Raw genomic sequence first — 22,533 nt, forward strand, 5'->3', positions numbered from 1 at the left:
CCTTATCTAAGCAAACAAAGCATTCCAAAGTTCAGCTTATACTAAATTAAGTGATAGGATATCTTTCCTCTTCTAGACCTATTATTGTCATTATTTGGATTAAATGAAACCTCAATTAAGAATTCTCCTGGAATTAGAGTTACACTTAACAAACTTGGCCTCTGCAAGACTGAGGTTATAGAAAAGTCAATCGCCAGTATGGTTGGTTGGTATCTTAGTTAAGTGCAAAAAGTAGATTTTTCAAGGTATGTGTCAGTGTGTCATGCTATAGTGTCAGGTGAGAGACAAAGATGCTGAGACCCTGAAGACTTGCTCTTCTAAAATGAAGTATGGTGGCAGCTCATGGAAAATCTGCATACTGAGGGATAAGAAGATAAAGGAACTTCAGATAATATCAATGATACATAGGTAGTCAGAAGACCCGGAAAACAAGTATGGGTTAATTCTTACTGTAATCAACAAAGTGCAATTCTGAGGGAAATATTAATCATACATTATAGAATACCTATGCATAGCTAGTACTAATTATGCATCTGGCTTGTGAATATTTAATTAACAAAAATAAGTTTCAGGAAAGTCTTCTTCAAATTGCATTAGTATATATCTAAAGAGCAAATTATTTAAACCTGACTTCAACTTCCAGAATAATTTCAAGCCTGACCTCAAATTATTTCCTCAAATATCTTGACACTTTGGTTTATAAGCAGCAATGTAAGTTCTGTTTCTTTCCTCTAGTATGTGAATTAAATTATTTTTCTTACAAAATGAGAAGGCATATGTTAGTCTTTTTGTAAGAAAATATATAAAACTTTCATATTTCTCTATTTGTGTATCTTTCTTTTCTTTTCTTTTCTTTTTTTGAGTTGGAGTCTCACTCTTTCGCCCGGACTGGAATGCAGTGGCCGCTCCCGGCCACCGCAGCCTCCACCTGCTGGGCTCTGGCGATCCTTCCGCCTCAGCCTTCCAAGTAGCCGGAATTACAGGCATGCGCTACCACGCCCGGCTGATTTTTTGATTTATTGTAGAGATGAGGTCTCGCTGCAGGCAGGTCTCGAACCCGTGGGCTAGGGCAATCCACTCACCTCAGCCTCCCACAGGCGCGGGATTACAGGCTGAGCCACCGAGCCCGGCTTATTTGTGTATCCTTATATCTCTCTGTCTCTCTCTCTGTCTCTGTCTCTCTCTCTCTCTCTCTGACTGTGTGTGTGTGTGTGTGTGTGTGTGTGTGTGTGTGTGTGTGTGTATCTGTGTGTGCCTCTCTCTCTCTCAATATATATTTGATTATAGATAAAATATTTGATTATTTAGGTGGGTCTTCCTGCTTTTAAAAGTTAAGAGAAAAATAAATTCACTCTGAAAGAGATAGGATGTAAAAGTACTTATGAACTAAGAGAAAGCCTTCCAAATCAATATTCTAACATGCAAACTTGATAACTTGGTAAGTTTTTTCCCATAATCCAAATTCAATAATTTTTAATTTGATTGAGTTAAAAAAGAAACCCATGCATTGAGTTAAAAAGTCTCACCAAACAAAAACAAAAATATGTAAACGGAAAATAAGAAAAAACAAGTCTAAAAGATATAATGCAGTACCATGACAAAGTAGAACTTTAAGTTTTTAAAATGTCTGATTTCCATGCTTGTCTTATTGGTCATTGTATACAGCAACCTAGAACTTCCACTTACAATTTCTTCATTTAAAAAAAGGCACCCAAGGAATTTGAGTCCTTTACGTTGTTAGAAAATCATGAGAGTATACCTTATTGATTTGCTTGACTGCCTGCTTTTCCTTGCTAAAAGCTGCCATCCAGAGTACTGTAATTGAGATGTGGGTCCTATATGTATTCCAGTAGTCACACAGAATTTAAACTAGAAACCTTCAAGACAGCCAATTAGCAGTTAGTCTACAAGTGCTTATGCACAGAGAGATGTGCAAAGAGACTGTCTGCTGTCAAACAGATTTACTTTAAAATGCAACATCTCTTTCTAGAGCTTTTCATCGAGGCAATAATATCCCTGGGTACTTTGGAAGTATGTAGAGATTTTTAAAAATTATTTTTCAATTTTAGGGAGGCAAAATTCCAATCAGATGGACTGCCCCAGAAGCAATAGCTTTCCGAAAGTTTACCTCTGCAAGTGATGTCTGGAGTTATGGAATAGTAATGTGGGAAGTTGTGTCTTATGGAGAGAGACCCTATTGGGAGATGACCAATCAAGATGTGAGTATGGAACTACTCTCTTTAAGTTGGAAATGAAATACTATGTTCTTTGGGTCAAGATACTTACAATGTTTTTCATTTCTGAAAATGACAGTTGAGTAAAAAAATTAAATACTTTGCTTACCCTCTGATCTGTTTTGTTGTTGTTGCAATATCCTTTATGCAGAAGCTCGAAATAAGTTAGTACAAAGGAAAGTTATGGTTATATAAAAACTCAGTCCCTTGCCAGACAGTTCTTGCTGTACTGTAGCGATGTTTCACTCAATTTATGTCAGTATAATTTTCAAAGATAAGAAAGAACCATCAAAGAATAAATACTGACAGGCAAGTTTTTGTGATTTGCATTTGATAAAGGCAGCTAATATGCCAAGCCAAAAGGATGAATGATATTGATTTAATAGTGGATGCTCATAGGGGATAAAAAGGAATCGTCTAAGTTTCTTTAAATTAAAAAATGTAAAGACTTGTATTGTTTATTTAATTTGGGAAATAAAAAGATTTTTTTCCCAAAATGGAAAAATAATTCATGCTTAAAATAATAGAATCCTAAAATTAAAGAAACCATGAAAGAATCTTCTATTCAAGTTCAGAATGTTTATTATGTGGTGATGCCTGACACATGGCTCTTTAATCTTTCCCTTTGTAATTTTCCATCATTACTATTCAATACAGCCTTTCTATTTTAAATCATATGGAAATTTGATGTTTTTCCTTAAAGAAAAAAAACAACAATTATAAAAGCAACTAGCATTGTTGGGGCCCTTTCCGTGTGCCACACATTGTCTTAAATGCTTTGCCAGCTAATATCTCATTACTTCTTTGTAAAACCAATGTATGGAACAGTGTAAATTTAATCATGTACTTATTTGAAACATTTTTTTCCTTCCAATTATTTCCTTCATCCATGCTTTATAGAAATCTCCCACTTCATACCTTCTGGGTTTGTTAAACAGATACTATATAGCTCTCTAGCTCAATTTTGTTGAACAACAACAATGTAAGTAATTAACACTCACTATCCAATATATAAATTGGGGTCTAATGTAAAATTCAATTCCATGTCCATTTCAAAGTGTTTTTTCACAACGACAGGGACAGCCGGATCCCAGAAAGCTACAGTGGGAAAGAATGGTAGGATATTTGCTTTTCTTCATCTGCAAAAACCTGTATCTGGATTCTTTGGGATTGATCTGGGTGGAGAGGAAGATGCAAAGGGGCAACATTGTTTTCATAATATGAAACTACTGATGCTTCATGTGGGACAGACATCCAGACAATAGTTCTTTAGTGAAGTACCTGTGTGAGCCCTTTCAAAGACCCTTCTCTCTGCGAGGACCCTGAAGAAAGAATGCTTCAACTTCCAATTTCTCTCATTTGTTACCAGTTAACCTCCTTACAGTCTCTTACTGTATCATACCAGTGCCCACTTTAGCTGAAGGAAACACACTCTGGTTAGATGCTGAAGCGGTGCCTCCTCTTTAGGGATTACTATTGCGGGTTGCTCCAACCGGCCAGCTTTCTTAAAATTTCTCCAGGTGAGAATCCAGCTTTCCCAAGAAGTATTTTATAGCATTCTTCTCAGATAATCACAACAAATTGGGATTATGGATCCTTGCCTCTCAGCAAGTACACAGCAAGGAAATGAGTTTCCCTTTCTTTTAGTCATTTACATTTGCTACACTTGGTTTTCTAGTCTTCAGCTTTAACATTTTTAGGAGCAGTACTATGGTATTGCTATATATATTTATATTTATTAACCCATTAGAGAGATGAAATCATTATTCCTGTCTTACAGTTAAGAAACTGAGTTGTAGAAAAGTTAAATGACTTTCTTCTGGTCACAAAAATAATAAAAATTATAACAGAAATATCAATCTGGTTTTCTAAAATGTTTGTATCTAACCATCACACCATCTGCAAATGAATCAATGTCTTCTACCTCCCCTTTATTTCCAACCAGGGAACCTACATCAGCTTGCTAATTGAATATAAAATATAATTCAATTCAATATATTATTACTCTGGATTGATCTAGTCTAGATTAAGACCAGACCCATTTACTACTTTCTGTTTCTCAAATAAATGCCACATGTATGGTTTGGTTTCTACCTTATTCTCAAGGTTCATTTAAATGCTATATCCCCTTTAATTTTTGTGACAGTATTTTATTCTGTCCTGCCAGCAAACTTTCATATGCAGTTTTCTACCATGTGTCTGCTTCACTCAAGGGAAGCATCTGTCCCTTATTTGCCTAGTAACTCACTATTTACATTTGGAATATTTTGAATTCTAATTCCATTTTTCAGAATTACTAGGCTCTGCCAACTGTTTGGCAGATAATCAACATTATTGGGACTTATGCCTAATATAGCTGTGTTTTTCAGAGATAAATGTATAGGCCAAAATAGACCATGATACTAGGTGAATGTTCATAAGTGTTAGTGCTGATCTTCACTAGGCATGATTATGCTTCTGGGGGTCAGTGGATCTGTACTGGTATGCCTCAGCCCTTCCCCACAAGTCTCTGTATTCCTTCTGAGATCAGCAGGCTAGCCCCAAAGTGATCTCAATTGCCAAGTGAATGAAGAGCAAGAAGGAGCCCAGTTGAATCTCAGCCTGCAATAAGTCTGATAAATTCCTATTGACCAATTCCATAATCAGAGTGCTGAGTCAATGATGCTGCTGTTTGAGGATTGGCACATCAAAGTCGCATGGATAAGTGAATAAAAGTTCATTTATTTGCTGGTTAAGAGTTTCTTTGGCATTGTAACATCATCCATTCTTACTCTTATATTTGCTTTCTTTGTTATTTTAATTATTCCTTTTGTCTTTAAAATTTCCCCCCTGACTTCAACCATTTAATTGTCTTGATACTCTTCCACATAACATTATTTCAAACTATTTATAAAATCACAAGAAAATGCTTATGTAATACTTTCAGGAAGTTATAAGAAAAAAAAACTTAAATCTGAGAGAACAGAACCTATTCAGCTTTATCATTTTAGGCAGTACTATGGTATTATATGTTTATGCTTATACTTATGTTAATATTTATCAACCCATTAGAGAGATGCTATTACTATTTCTGACTTACAGTTAAGAAGCTGATTCCTAGAGAAGTTAGATGACTAATATTTTGGCTTTTACTGGGTTTTCCAAGAATCTAGATGAGGTTTGCAGAAAATTATCATATACAGTTCATTCTAAATTTTCTGTTTTTAAGACAATTTCCAATGCATGCTTTGCTACTTCCTCAGCTAGTTCACTGTCAACACTAAGTTTAGATTCTAGATACAGCATTAAGTTTCATATGCCCTAATTTCTTTCCAAATTTTGTACACAAGAAACATGACAACTCAACTATATTTTGAAACTAAGACCACTGAATATTTTCTTGTGGAAAAAAAAATACTCAGAAAACAAAGTAGAAGTGATGAGTTGTCAATTTCAAGTGATATATCTCATAATCTCTACATTCCAGAAGCTATCTGATTTTGAAAGGGTTTTGACACCATGAAAATGTTACATCACCAAGACATGCAGGGTAATCTAAGTCTCACAGAGGAGACTTTCTGTGTCAGAAGGACAGAATGCAGCAGTGGGTTTCTTTTGACGTAGGATTGCTGATGCCATCACAGAGAAAAACTGTAATAACACATAATAAGAATAAACTAGAATGAGTAAGGTGATTTTTGGTAAATACCAGACCATGAACTCTGATTCAAACTTGCAAGTTAAGATAATATTCTGTAGTCAGTCAGCCTATTTATTGATATTAAACATTTTAAATGTCAATATTTTTCAGTTGCTAAAATAAAAACCAAGCTAAAGATTTTATTTTCTTGCACTTTTATTTTTGGTAACAGTGTCTTTCTCTTGCATTTATTGCAGAATATATGAATGTATAGATTCTACTAAGCACATAGATTCTAAAATGTTTTTTAACACTCGTTTAGTTAATTCCTTTACATTTTCTTATTCTGGAATTATTCTTGTTTACTTTTTAAGTAGTTTTCTGTACTTTTTTTTTTCTTGAAAGTTTTAACTCAGGAGTTTTATTACTGCTTCAGTTGCCCAAATATCACTTATAAGGCAGCGAGACTATTTGACTCCAAAAAATATCAGCAAACTTTGTACTGGGTGTACATCTACTCCTCTTGCTATCCTTTGTTTTATTTTTGTTGTAACAGATGTATACATATTATATATATATATATATAATATGTATATATATTTGTTTACTGCTCATAGTTCTGGAATATTCTGTGCAAAATCAAAGAGAAAGTATGTTGTAATTAAAGAAGGAATATAAGGAATTCAGTTTTTATCTAAATATTGCAAATTACTAATATCTGACAATAAACAAATTATTCAACTTCTCAGTCTCAGTGTAATAATGTCTAAAATGAATGTGTTGGACCAAAGAATATTGATCATCTAAGATTAATGCTGCCCTTGAATATAAGTAATTATTTTAGAAACTGGTATCCTCATAATTCTTACCCTTTTGAAAAACAGATACATAAAGAATGATCAATATTTCAACGCAGAGTTCCCATACTTTGCTGTTTTAACAATAACAAAACAAAAATCTTGGACTTAGTCAGGCATCTTGGATTCTAAAACTCTTGGTCAGTTTCTATTATTAAAAAGGGAGCATACTTGATTGGAAGATTTCTAACATCTCTTTAAACTCTGGAATTCAATTGTTTGAAGATTGATATACTAAGAAGAGGCATGATTTATCTTTAATAAATATTAAAAACAGGAAAGAAATCCTAGAATAAAAGATATATATGACACTATTTATATGTCATATTAGTGTATTTCCAGAAATACATTAATAAACTCTAGTGATTTCTGGGACGCTTCATGTCTCATAGTGACAGATCTTATATATGTAATTTCAAGTAAATACCTAGCATCATAGGCATTCAAGCACTAGATAGAACTTAATTCATGGACACACACAGTTGATGCTCAAATTCTCCCTGTAATCTTCCTAATCTTCCTGTCACTTAGTTTTCAAGCCTACATTTTCACATCCCCATGATGAAGAATATAGAATGCACTATCTTTTTAAATAGTTCATTTTAATTCTGGATTTATCTAGCTAGTTAGCTAGCTGGTCCCACCCCCCCCCACACACACACATGCACACATGCACACACACAACACACACACACACACACGCATATATTTCTATAGGGTTGGATTCATGCCTCTTTCAAATTATTTTTGTATATATGTGTGTGAGAGGAGGGATTATTTCTAATTCCAATTATATGACTCAGCACCAGGATAGGAAAATCACAGATTAAAACATCAAAAAGACTTAAATGTGAATCCTATCACCCACTTCCACTTGGAAGCTCAAGTATTTCCTCTGTAAAATATGTCTAATAATTCTAATCTTGCAGATATATAGTAAGGATAAATATAGATCGTATACATAGTCTACATGGCTATGACATAATGCATGAACTAGTCTATGCCCTCCAAGAAGTCTAGGTAAAGAGAAGGAAATTAGATTTGCATGAGTAATACTGGAAGAAATGTTTTAAAAAAAAATCGTGGAGTGATGAAGGGAGGCTGGTAGAGATGCCAAACTGTGATCCAGGTATGTCCCCAAGGACAGTAGAAATAGAAGGAAGAAAAGATGAGAAGATTGATTGGGTGCCAGCTACTGAGAACTGCAGATCTAAGAGAGTTTAGGACTTCCAGAAAGTTCCCAATTTAACATTGTCTGTCACAGAGGTCCTGTACCTCATGGAAACAGGCCTGTCTTACCACCCTGCCGTGCTCAATGATTGTCTGGGATTAACCTGCATAAAGCATGGTCATAGTCAAATGCTTTAGAGCACAGCAGCTAGGGTTGTTAGCCAATTACCATACCTGCAAGTGAAGATTGGAGAGACAAATTTTCATGGTTTACCGTGCTCCATCTTCTTGGTAGCACCGACTTTCCTTTACATACAGGTTCAGAGAGCTTCTGTTCCATGATTTCCTGGGCTTCTTTTTCTGATCAAGAGAGAGCTCAGAAGAGGCAGGTTATTGAATGAAGTTCAACCTGTGGCTTCCGTTGATCTCAGAACCTCACCTTGTCCTTATTCTCTTCCTCCTCCACAATCCATTCTGGATTCCCTTCAACTATGAACGTGGAAGTTCGTATTGGTTTAAGTGGTAGTCTGATCCAATCCTTCATTCTTGGGGTTTTCACATATATTTATCTCCTTGCCTGTTGTGAGTAAGCAACCCACCTGCCTCCTGCTGCTCAGTATCAACTGTCTTTGTCATCATGGTACTTCCTCTTCTCTTCTGCTGATCTCTTGGTATAAATAATTCATAACTGTTAACTTAATAGAACCCTTACTGTGTTTTCTGGCAAGAGTCACCGGGAACAGAGTACAACACAGAAGTTTCTAACTTAATACATACACTGTATCGTGAAGAATGACACCCAATCCTTTCAGAACATTGTCTTCATGTTGATGCTTCAGCTAGGCCTTTGAAAGACCCTTCCAGTATTCTATGACACTATTGTCTCCTGGATGTGGTGGTATGCTGGAACCTGCTTCTACTAGCTAGCATACTTAGAACATTTTCACCTAAATGAGACCATTCTGGTAGCTGGCAATTGGCATAGAGAGAATATTTATACTACATACATTTACAAATGTTACAAATTTGTCTCTCCCCCTAAAAGAACCAGGTGTTACATATTTATCAGCACATCATGAAGTACAGCAGATCCTGAAATAACATTATTTTGTTCAATGTTGCTTTGGTATAACTTGATATGTGTGTGTGTGTGTGTGTGTGTGTGTGTATGTGTGTGTGTGCGTGTACGCACACACTCACACATTCCCAGGCAGAGTCACTCTCTCTGTGGATTTACACATTTACACATTTTCTCCATATCTGCATGGGTTTCCCCTGATTGTCCAATTTCTTCCCACATCCTAAAGATATGATTATTAGATTAATTGGTTTGTCTAAATGGACCCAGTCTGAGAGAGAGAGAGAGAGAGAGAGAGAGAGAGAGAGAGAGAGAGAGAGAGAGAGAGAGAGAGAGAGACTGTGCATGTGTGCTGTGATGGAATGGCAACCTGTCCAGGATGACTACCTTATGCCCTGAGCTGACAGGATAGGCTCAAGTCACCCTCAATCCTAAACTGGAATATGTGAGTAAATTACTATCTTATCTGTTTTTGTTAATCTTTTAAACATGTATGCATAGCTCACATTTATTTCAATGCTTTATATTAGATGTGTTTGTTTATATCAGCCTGCAGTAAAATAGTTTTGCTTCAAGTCACAGTTTTCAAGAATATATTCATGACATTAAGGAGTGAGGACTTACTCTCTGGGATTCTCCCATGCATCCTTCATTGCAAAGGGCATCTCCTGCTTGAGACATATGCCATGTGAGATTTCTTGTTTGTGAATCAAGCATTTCAAAACTCCTAGCACTGGTTAAGATTCTGTGGGCTGTAAAAAGCAAACAATACCCCAAATAGGTATCTGTACCTAAAAAGAGGAACCCGATGACACTTATGTGATGGAAAAAGCTAGTGGATTCAACCTGCCACCAATGAATAACATCATATTGGGGACACAGTGTTGGAGTTTTAGGAATTGGAAAGACAGTAGTCTTTATATTGCGTTCAAACTATTGATTTACACATTGCAATGTCAAGAACATGACTAACTTATGAGAGTACTTCATATTTAGCACATCTAAACTGAAGTCTTGTCTGTAGAAGTTCTGATTTCATTGTTCTTTCCTTTGTTCATCTAAACCACCTAGATTAACAAATATGACAGTAATGAGGAAGTTAATCATTATGATTTATTTTGTTGTATGTTATAAATGATATGGGAAAATGGATAGCACTTTGGTAGATTTTTGTAGATTCCCATCATGTTACAAACCACTAGAATACTCATGCCATGTATTTCTTTCTAAATCTATGAAGAAAACAATAGTTAAACATGGTTTCAACCTTTCTAAATATGAAATTAGAGTTTCAAATCTATTTTAAAAATAAATTCTAGAGATGAATTTACAATTAAATTCTATGATCTAATTACCTGGACTAAGTGCTAAGTTGTCATAGAAACAGCACATTAGATTTATAAATATCAGTCTGCCTAAAAATACAGCAGATTAAGTAATAGATTCCGGAAATAACTTCACAGGTCAAATAACTTATTAAGTTGCTTTAAAACTAATTAATTAATTTAATATACTCACTTCATAGTCTCATATAAAGACTAGCTTATCAGTGAAGAATTGATATCTTTAAAAAAGGTTCAAAAAATAGAACTAATTGGTACCTCTTTGGAAGAAAAGTACATTATGCAATAAATCATAGTATAAGTAAATAAGAATTACTGTCCCCATTGTATAGTGAAAGTATTTAATAATTTAAATAATATTAGACATTTTTACTTTGGCACACATATGCTATTAAAGGGAATAAAAATTACCTTTTTAGCAGTGGGTAGTGTTATAATAAGCAAACGAATAAATGAACTTCCATTAATCTATAACTGAAAATGGTAATTTTCATTATTTTAGTATTTATTTATTTGATCATCAATGAAAGTAAATATTTTCTCATAATTTATTTAACATATTTTCTTTTGTAAAATTTTGTTATATATTTCTCATTTATAAGTTGTTTTATTACATTATTTCTCAATCCATATGAACTTTTGATAATTAGCTATGTTAATCATATGTTATAGTTGTAGAAAATATTTTCTTTTGTGGTTCGTCTTTTAGTTACTTACAGTGTTTTTGAGGTAAGTTAACTAAGGTAGTATCTTAGGTCTTTGCCTTTAGTTATGCAATTATTTATCTGACCATTTATTTTTAGAGTCCTTGAGTACTTTTTATTTCCATGCCTTCACTTAACTATTGGTGCTTCTCAAGACCTTTATTATATGTTTTTCCCAGGGATATATAAACAACACCAACTTCAAGCTGTGACCAAGTACTGATGGCCCTCACACTTAAATTATCAGTCCAAATATCTCCTGTGCTCTAGCCAGATTCCTGCAAATTGCCATCTGGGTATTCCCTCCTATCTAAAATAAAAGAAGTCCCAAATTATACCTGACAACATTTTCTTCCCTTGTAAATATGCTTACCCAAAGTGAAGAAAAACAACTATCCAGTATGATAGGTTTAAATTTATTTGATTCTAACTACCTTTTTCTCCCCTCTGTGCCTATGTAATAAAATATTTCTTAAGTCCATCATTTCATATGTTTTTTTTTTTCTATTATCACTGCATTTGTTCAGATGCCATTTACTTTATAAGAGAGACTGGTTTCTTTCTAATGCTTAAAAAGTATCTTTTAAAATAAATAAGCTAATGAAAGTAGACAGTAGAACTGTGTGTATCAGAAGCTAGGAAAGGGAGGATGGAGAACTGCTGGTTAAGGGATAAGAGGAACGAGTTTGGTGTTTTGTAGCACAATAGGATGAATATGGTTAAATATAACTTATTGCATAATTTCAAAAAATTATAAGAAATGGTTTTGAATGTGTATAACAAAACACAAAAAATGATACATGCCTGAGGTGATAAATATGCTATTTTCTCTGATTTGACCATTATGTATTATAATGCAATATACATGTTCAGAAATATAATTCTGTATTCCATAAATATATGTGTAACCTAAAAGTAAAAGGTAAAATATAAAAATGATCCTTGTAAATTTCCTATTCTAATCATTTTTCCCATGTATCAAGTCAAATCTGAATTATTTGTGGAAAAGTTTAATTAAGTTTAATTGTTAAATAAATATTTATAAGATTTTGAGAAATATATTAATTAATATTGGTTTGGTATAACTCAAATATTTGAATTTTAATAATTGAATAAATCCTGTGTTGTGTTCAGTAACATAAACAAATCTGCTCTGGATTAGAAATTTTGAAGTCATCAGCAACAATACAAATATTTTTTATAAAATTATCTCATAATTAGACTAATACTCATATGTGTGGTTACATTTAAAATCCATGATGTTTATAATTTCTGAACTACTCGACAGTCATTTCAAATTCCTGACAGAAATCAGTAGATGATAATAAACAGTCAGACCTTGACATTATTAAATGATACATGAGACTGTTATGCTAATTTAGCCTTTGACTTATCCATCATTTACCATCCAAAAGTCTTTTTTGAAGTAAAATTGCAGTTCTATTACTTTAAAAAATGTGGCTGTGCACATAATTTTTCATTAAAAAGACATTAACTTTTCAGATAAATCACTAGAAAATTTAATCTCTATTTGATTTCAGAATGCAAGAATAAATAAAACATGAACTGTATATTTTTCTGTCAATTAATTTTACAAATCACCCTTCACCAAGATTTTAAGAAAAAATGATTACCATTTATTTTATTTACATTATGTGAAGAAAGCCTATCTTTTTTCTTTTGTGATAGTACATTTCTTTTATATTGCTTTATTTTGCAACAAATGGCAGTAGTTGTGGATTTTAAAGATAGTGATGCTGGTCGTTATTGCAAGAATAAGAACAAGAAAGGAAACAAATCATACAGTGGGACATTTCTCAAGTTATTCTATACTAAATATATGGTGTTGGGGAACTGGTTCTGTTTTGCTTCACAGGTAATTAAAGCAGTAGAGGAAGGCTACCGTCTGCCAAGCCCCATGGATTGTCCTGCTGCTCTCTATCAATTAATGCTGGATTGCTGGCAGAAAGACAGAAATAGCAGGCCCAAGTTTGAAGAAATAGTCAACATGTTGGACAAGCTGATACGTAACCCAAGTAGTTTGAAGACGCTGGTTAACGCATCATGCAGGTAAAGGCCAGACCAGAGCTACTTTCCAGAGTGTAGCTAATTTAGATAGTTGTCACAAATATTTTCTCAATTAAATCATTCTTGTAAACATGTTAATCTATGAATCGATATGATGCTAATTTATTTGAATACTGTTTTTGCATCATTTTACTCTCTTATAATGAATGAAATATGTGATTCAATTATACTTAAAAGCACCTATATCTAATCTAACAGTGTAACATGCCAGTTTCAGAAAAATAAACTATAGCCACATTCAGATTGATTTTAAAAAACACACTCAAATGTGTGTGCTTCCAGATCATTGTAAAGGACAGGTGTAGATGGGAAAATAAGATTATAAGAGCATAAGAAAAAGCCAAACACTGATATATCTTAAACCAATAATATTTAATAATAATCACTATGATTTCCTTAGAATACATTGTAGTGTCTGTCATTTAAGTATGAATACATTTTAGTGCTCATATTTTAAGAACATCGACAACTTAGAAATTCTCCTGCTCTTATGTAGTTATACACCAATATTTGGTTAATAATTTATTGCACAGTTTGAATAAGTCTGATAAATGAGTGATCTTGTGGAGAAAATTTGGGTGAGCAAATGAGTATATTTTTTACTTTTCGGAGTAACACGTGCATGCATTTAAATAATGTTCCATATCTGTTAAGCATTCCTTTCTCATCATCTGAAAAACAGAATTATCCTCTCAAAGAATAAATCAACTTGATTCTGTACTAGAAAATTTACCAGATTGTTATTTTTTACTATATTTGAGGCAGTTGTCTATTTTTATAAGAATGTGCTATGTTGGTAACTGAATTGGCTGCTTATTAGCATGAACTAACTGAGAGACAATTTGTTGATAAAGTTACAGAAGTTCTAAGATTCTGACATAACATTTGTTTACTAAATGAAAGTCATTTTAAATACAAATGAGGAATGTCTCTTCAAACTCTGTTCAGGCATCATTAACTTTCTGTGGTAGCAACTGGAGAATGTAGCTTCATAGCAATTATTCTTTATGCCGTTCCCTAAATATCTGCCTTTACATTGATTATTGTCACGTAAAATATGAAGGAACATCTACTGGTTTGAATTATATTACATTGTGACAAATGGACATAAGTTTTCAAAATTTCTAAATAGTTTTCATTTTTCATCATATGCAGCATATTAGATTGAGCTTGCAAGATTTTGTTTAGATAGCTTTAGCTTTAATGCCCCTTACAACACTCACTATCTCTCCTTTATTGTCGTCTGCAAATCCTGATTCTAGAAAGTGTTAACTCCTAGTTCATTCTCATTCTCTCTCTCCTCTCTCCTTTCCCCTCTCTGCCTCTTCCTCCCTCCCTCCCTCCCTCCCTCTGTCTCTCTCTTTCTCTTTTTCTCTCCTTCTCCATCCCCATACACATTACAAGGTTTGATGACTTCCGTAACTATGTAGGTGATATTCAAATATCTCTCAATACCAAAAGTTTTTCTTCTTCTATGATTTTGTTCATGAACTTGCCTTGGAATTTCCTTCCTATGGTCATATTCTAGACTTTACTATTCGAAAATTGCAACTTTTTCATAACTTCAATGACAAAATTCTATTCCCCAATTGTTTCCTCTTCTATTTTATGTCTAACAATTCTTGCTAATGGCTATAAATCACAACAATATTCATCCAAAAACATTCATTTATTCATCCAGCAAACATTCCCTTTTCTACTCTGTGTCATGCTCTGAGAATATAACATCATGCTCCACTCTGGAGTGGAGAGTGGGAACAGAATTCAAGATTAATAGTAGAAGGCTAGATTGGTTATGCAAGTGAGATATGATGGTGTCTTAAATAAGGTGGTAATAAATGAGAGAAAGGTGGTCACATGTGTAACATATTGCAAGTAGAATGGATAATACATGCAATGATAGACTTAGAGGGAAACTAGGACAAAGAAGAAATGAACTGTTGCGTCATATACTATAATGGAAAGAATCTCAAGAGGTCCTGGATGTGAAGAAGATGAGGAGTGTGGTTTTGGGCATGAAGTGATATTCCTATCAAAAATATTGAGGTGCAGCTGGGCTCGGTGGCTCAGCCTATAATCCCGCACCTTGAGAGGCTGAGGTGAGTGGAATGCCTGAGCCCACGGGTTGATCTGCCTGGGCAACTTGGCGAGACCTCCTCTCCACAATAAATCAAAAATTAGCCAGGCGTGGTAGTGTGTGCCTGTAGTTCCAGCTACTTGGAAGACTGAGGTGGAAGGATGCCAGAGCCCAGCAGGTCGAGGCTGCGGTGGCCGGGAGCGGCCACTGCATTCCAGTGTGGGTGACAGAGTGAGACTCTAACTCAAAAAAAAAAAAAAAAAAAAAAAAATATATATATAGAGAGAGGTGCAAAGTAGGTATATGGACACATAAAAGGACTTAGACTGGAGATTTTAAAAATTGAGAAAAAATAGATACTATTTGAAGACAAGAAAGTGAGTGAAATTGCTTAGAGGTATAGTTTGAATAGAGCAAATCCTAGCTCCCTGAAAATTTTAAAATCAGAAAAGAAGGAGTAACAGACAAAGGAGATTGAGAAGAATCCAGGAGCACACAGTGTCATGGTAGCAAAAAAAAAAGTGATTTAACAAGTTGTTGAGATATAGTAAGTAGGATTTTAAAAAGAAGATGTTGTAGTGGTGGTTGAATATTTCTGAGAAGTCAGTCATTTCATTAATTGAAAAATGTTGACAGATTTTGGCAAAAGAGAGGTCATTGTTCCCCTCAATTAGACCTATTTTTGTAGAATTGATTAAAACACAAAAGACTGCACACCAGGAAATTGAAATGTACTTAAATATACTCTGGTTGATAGGTATGCCAATTATTTTTGATATTTAGGTAACTTTTGTCATTGTTTTCTAGTTATTTCCTTAGGATATGTTTCTAAAAATTATCATAACCATTATCATTATTATAAGCATCCTATCATTATTTTTTATTGGCCAGAGTACAAATTTAATGTGGTTAAGAGCATCTCATGGTATCGTTGATTAATTGTTTCTTATGTATTTGAGTCTACATTTTGTTTACCAGGTATTACCACTTCCAGATAAATTAACAAGCACCTTTATGTAAGAATATAAAAAAAAGAACAAGTCACTTCTGAACTTTCTTAGAAACTAACTTAAATGAATATGAGTTCTAACAAAGTCTAGAATCGATTGGCTTTGCACGAATTATCTCATATATCTATTTGGTAGAATTTTCTGTATTATTTTTATTAAAAAAACATAGTGGTAGCAAGTAATATATCTAAACCACTACCTGAAAATTTTTAGTAGACTGATTTTTTTAGAGTAGATTTAGATGTACAGCAAAACTGAGCAGGAGAGACAGAGATCTTCCACACAACCTTTACACCCATACATGTATAGTCCTCTGCCACCCCATTGTCAGCATCGACCACCAGAGTGGCATGTTTATTACTGTTGATGAACCTACATTGACACATCATTATCCATCAAGATCCATAATTTATATTAGAGTTCACTCTTCATGTTATATGTTTTATGGGCTTGGATAAATGTATAATAAATGGACCCACCATTATAGTATTATATAGAATAGTTTTATTGCCCTAAACAATCTTTATTTGCCTATTAATACTTCATGAAACTTTTAGCTATTGTTTTGTTTTACAGAAAATCTGCCTATTAACATATAAATAAGTAAATCCTAATGTTAAGTCCTCATTAATTATGGATAAAACAATCTCAGTGGACTGATATTATGTTCTCCTGTATTTTGAATTATTTTCTTCCATATTAGCAGTTGTGTATTTTTCCCATAAATATACTTATATACCCAAAGTTCTATTAAATATGAGTTAGCCTTGCAGTAAGCTTTGTAATAAAAGTTAAACAAGTAAAGTTTTACTTCTAATATTTACATTTTATGTATTTTAGAGTATCTAATTTACTGGCAGAACATGGCCCACTAGGATCTGGGGCCTACAGATCAGTAGGTGAATGGCTAGAAGCAATCAAGATGGGCCGATACACAGAGATTTTCATGGAAAATGGATACAGTTCAATGGACGCTGTGGCTCAGGTGACCTTGGAGTGAGTAATTTTTCTGATAATTTTTACATAATTGCTGGGGCCAGAAAAATTGTTCAGAAATCAACCTGGATGAGGTCAAGGGAAATCAATTAACCTTTGTCAATGTGTGGCAGCTCTCAAAGACACCTCATCTTTTTTAGTCTATATTGTTAACAACTGCATGGTTAATGCTATGTATGGCCAGTATCTTTGCTTTTCTGCTGCAAACGAATAGCATTTGAGTATTTGAAAGATTGGAATAACAGCTCCTTGGCAAAATACTGGTATTTTGTGTTGTGGAAAAGATGTTTTCTTGACAAGTTTTTTATACTGGTACCTATGTTACATGAATGTAAATACAAAACAAAACAAACTGTAAGCACAATTGGTGTGGCTAGTCCTATGTAAGGACAAAACATATTTGTAAATTTTGGCTCTCTATGATAAATACCAAGATAACAACAGCTTAAATAAAGCTTCCCTGGCAGGAATCTATTTAATCTCCAAATGATACACCTTATTTTCTTACAATCTATGGGTGTGTTCGATCCTGCCTCTGATTTGTTATTTGGTACAATCTCAGTGGAACCAATTGTGCCCTTTTCTGTTTGCACGTTTAAGATAAAATTTATCAAATCTTATTAAATAAAAATCACTATAGATATTAAATTCTTTAAGGTTGTAAGTTGTTTGTATTTTATTATATGCTGTGTATGTGTAGCTATTTTAGCCTAATTGTTATTTGTGCAAATTAACTGTCCCTATGGTGGTTCCATCTAGATTACATTAACATTAATAATGTTTTAACCTGTGAATATATTGATAACTTACTTATAATTACCTACAGATTCAAAGGTTAAAATATTGTTGTAGAATTAGAAGATGGTAGGATATTCTAAAGCACTAAACCACAGTCCTTATTTCATTACTTCATATGACATAAACATTGAGCAGTTCTCTTTCACCATCTCTATTACTCTGGCATTCTTTGATTCATTAAATCCACTGCTCATCCCCAAAAAAGGTAACAGGGTACCACCATTTATCACCAGTTAATGTCACATTTCCAGCATTCTTTTCCTTCATACAGATGATAACTAAAAGGACCTGAAATCACAATCACTCAGTTTGCTTTCTCGATTTACTGAATCTCATTCTGTCACCACCAGATCAAATCTACTTGATGACACATATGCTTTACCCATTATTTCTTTGGATACTCAAGGAGCTCATCGGTGTTATGTTTAAAATAGTATACTGAAAAATTTACTGATAATTTAAAACTATTTTTACATGATTGCTATTTAATTTTTCAGTAAAAATGATCATTTTAATTTATTAAAGTCATTTGTCATTTTATATTAAAATGATATTGTAGGTATTTCTTCTACCCAATGTCAGATTACTTGTAAATATATAATAAAATTATTTGCATTAAACATTGTCTCTTTTTTTATTAAAATAACACATTTTACATATACAGTTGCATCTACTGCACTTTTGCTCCTTCCTTCACAGGGTGATTATAATCATAAATTATGGTTTTTACATTAGTTACCTGCATTTTAATTTATAATTTGGGGGCCTCCACATACTCTAACTATGTTGAATATTTTAGCATGATGATTTCATTTTTTTCTTACTTTTTTGAAAAAATTCCATTCTATTTATTTTCCAATCTGCCCCTCTATTTACAAAATCTCCTATATTTTACATTTTCTTTTAAGCCCTAATAGCCTCTTGTGCCTTTTCATAATGATTCTTTTGTAGCTTATTGCCTCCTGCTGGATTAAATTTTTACACATATTTTGTCTTTTAATTAGTTTACTTCAATGAAAAGACTAAGATAAAATTAGGAAGCTTACCAATATCTTCTCATTCAGAGAATGTTGGTCTCCTTACATCAATCGTTTCAGATTCCTTGGGTCTATAATCACTAAAATATTTCTTGCTAGGAAATTGTTCAACAGACCCTAACTTCAGTAATGCTGATTTTGGGGGAGAGTCTTTCTCCTTTAAATACCCACTCTCTTGTTTACTGTGCTTTAGACCACACTTTTTCTTATTGGTAAGAACGTATTTTATCAAAACATTATGTTAAATAATACACAAAATAGAGAGCAATAGGTTACTTGTTTGGTCAATTTATTTTCTTTTTTTATTTTAGGAAAAGATTATTTGACCAATTTCATTGCTTTTCACCAAAAAATAAAATAAAATAAAATAGAAAGTTCAGTCATTGCTAAGGACTAATGGAAAAGGAGACTGAGATTTTCAGAAAAAGATAAAGACAAACTCTCAAAACACCTTGATATGTGTTTTTCATACATAGCCTTTATCCAATACCTGAATATTAATTTTATAAACCTATGTAATATTATCATAAAATAATAAAATATTATCCCTAGAGTTATTGCTAGAAAATAATAGAAGACAAAAATAAAAGAAAATGTTCATAACTGTTATAAATTCTTGGAAAAATCCAAAAGTTAACTCAACTAAAGCAAATAATCAAACTACTATATTTAATAAATGTGTTGTGATTTGTGACATTTAATCTGTTTTCATAGTGGGTTTAGGAAAAAAAAAAGAATTAAAAATGCAATGTTCCAGAACCACATGCTTTGGTTGAAATATTCCTTCATAAGGCTTAATTTTACTTGTTTATGAATTCCTTGCCAATGCATGCATGTATGGTTGAATATGGAAAGGAAATTAAGAACTTAGAGGTGTTCGAGTCAAAGCATGTCCATGAACATGGCTTTCAAACTTAGATGTTTTTGTCTGCTCTTCTCTGTGCCTAAATCTTGCTGTTCTGCATACAGTATTTATATGACAACAATCATGGCATTAATGATGCAAACTGTACTATCCTGTATAAGTGTTATGTGTTATTGTCAATAGGGAGAATTGTAAGCATGAGATGAGTTGAAATCTGAATCCACAAATTTCCGTTAAGCACAGAATCACAGCTGCTTTTTAAACTTCTTGTCACATCAGTACTGTCAACTTTTGGTTATTCAGAAAATGAACAAAATCTGATGAAGTTAAATATTATACCAATTGTGCATAAGCTAAAGAAGTTCCTCTTAGCATCAGATAATAAAGTCTCAAACTACTACAATGAAAGTTCTTAAATACAAAGCTAAAAACTGTGCAGACATTTTCAAATAAATGTATCAACTTATCCATTAAGGCCAGGTGTGGTGGTTCACGCCAATAAACCCAGCAATTTTGGAGGCCAAAATGGGAGGATTGATTGAGCCCAGGAGTTCGAGATCAGCCTAGGCAACATAGTGAGACCCTTTATTCGCTGGGCATATTGACAAGTACTTGTAGTTCTAGCTTCTTGGAAGGGTGAATTGAGGCTGCAGTGAGTGGAGATTGTGCCACTGCACTTCAGCCTGAGTGACAGAGTAAGAACCCCAGCTCAAAAAAACAAAAAAACAAAAAACCTTACCAATAAAGTCGTTATGCATAAATTATTATACATGTAAGGTACACACAGCAGTATTTACTATCCTTTGTGTTCTGCATAATTAAGCTAAAACTCTAAGTCAGCCCTCACAGTCTCATCTATTGGAAATCATTAAAAGACCATGGTCAAATATCCTTTTGCCAATTGTAAATATATTTGTCTTATACAGTATCTCTATAAATGATTATTAGGGTTCTTGCAAGTTAGCCCCCAAATGACAAACACACAACTGCATAATAAAAGCACACAAAAAAGCAGTAGATACTGAAGTTTTGTGGAGTGGATATTCGTAAATCTCTCTTCTCCCTTCTACTATCCAGCCAATATTGGTGGGGCTAAGTGTCAGTGATATGGGCTAAAAGTGTGTAAAGCAGAAGGGAGAAGAATGAGCAAGGGAATTAATCATTCACATTGATGAATTTAAGCTTGGATAATCAAGAGTTGGCTCCAACACCAACTAGACACCTCTTGTTATTCTCTATTTTTCTTTCTGCCATTTTAGCATCATAATATCGGTGTGTTTCCATTGTTTAATACCATGGAATAATGTTTGAAAAAAATACTGGAATGTAATGCCAATAATGGTTATTCATTATATTTGCAGCTTTCTAAAGTTAAACATTTTTGTCAATAAAATCTAAACTAATTTTTATGTAAAACAATACTGTTTTTATCATGTTCAGCCAATGCTGAAATATAGCTTATCATCACTAGAACTGGCCTTGGGCATTACTTAAGATTACACGTAGTCATTTTAATATTAGTGTAATATTTATGATAAGAACACAAAACTTTAACTAGCTATCAAATGTTCTACTTAGAAAAATGAAATGAAAAAATAGCATATCTTCCACTGTTTCCATTTTTTTTCCAAAATTATTGTGAATAGGGTAACCATATCATTATTAAATGTAAAATACTTTATTTTATTTTCATCAAATTTCTATAATTATTACTGCTAATTTGTCCTCATAACATGTGATTTAGGTAGTAAAATGGAAATTGTTGAAAATAGCAGATGTGTGAGATAAAACTGCTTAAATGAAGATAATTGAAAGTATTTAACAATACTGGCGCAAAATTAATCTTTACTATAGATATTTTCTAATATTTTTATTCTCAGGTGTAATGCAATTTAAAAATATTTAAAGGGATTTCAAAAGAAACTACTTTGCTACTGAGAACAATTTTAACTTATGTGAATAATCTTATTTCTCCTCCACTTTTTTTACTAAAAATCACAATGAATAAAGAAATATGTACATTACATGCATTATAATTATCCTATTATATAAATCTATGCACATTAATTTGACAGTGTTTAAAATTATAGGTCAGATTTAAAGAAAAACAACATAATTCCATTAAAGACAAGTATCATTTATGGAAATGTGTAAAATGCAATGCTGTTTTTATAACTTTATTTTTGCCATGAAGACACAATGGGATGAAATGAAAAAGAGTGAGAGAAGTAAAAACACATAAGGGAAGATAATTTCAGTGGTCTGACCATCCACATGCATCTCAGTATATAATCAGATAATAATTTGATCTTGAAATACAATGTTATGCTTAGTTCATTGAAAAAATTCAAGCAAATTTAACTTAAAATCTGTGCTTATGAGGTGTCCTGAAAAAGTACAAATTGTATTTTCCCATAAACATAAACTCTATACCCACTTTTACTAATGAAGCACAATGTATCTAAACAGTTATTCTTTAGCATGATATAGATATCATTAAAAAAATTAAATTCCCAGCCAGGCTCAGTGGCTCAGCCTGTAATCCTGCGCCTTTGGGAGACTGAGGTGAGTGAATTGCCTGAGCCCGCGGGTTCGAGACCCGCCTGGGCAGCGAGACCTCATCTCTACAATAAATCAAAAAATCAGCCGGGTGTGGT

The 22,533-nt window shown here is 33.2% G+C and overlaps 1 protein-coding gene across 5 annotated transcripts in view; it reads left to right on the forward strand.

The window, feature by feature from the left end:
- The window catches only part of EPHA5 (EPH receptor A5), a 363,799-nt gene that overhangs the window by 336,019 nt on the left and 5,247 nt on the right, over positions 1-22,533 (forward strand). For all 5 annotated transcript variants that reach the window (XM_008060513.2, XM_008060517.2, XM_008060515.2 and 2 more), the window contains 3 exons: positions 2,070-2,219; positions 12,882-13,075; positions 17,021-17,176. In XM_008060513.2, coding sequence (XP_008058704.1) covers positions 2,070-2,219; positions 12,882-13,075; positions 17,021-17,176 — 500 coding nt within the window. The remainder of the gene's footprint in view (positions 1-2,069; positions 2,220-12,881; positions 13,076-17,020; positions 17,177-22,533) is intronic.

Source organism: Carlito syrichta, unplaced genomic scaffold, assembly GCF_000164805.1.
Source record: "Carlito syrichta isolate Samal-C Ts95f unplaced genomic scaffold, Tarsius_syrichta-2.0.1 Scaffold304638, whole genome shotgun sequence".
Classification (NCBI taxonomy): domain Eukaryota; kingdom Metazoa; phylum Chordata; class Mammalia; order Primates; family Tarsiidae; genus Carlito; species Carlito syrichta.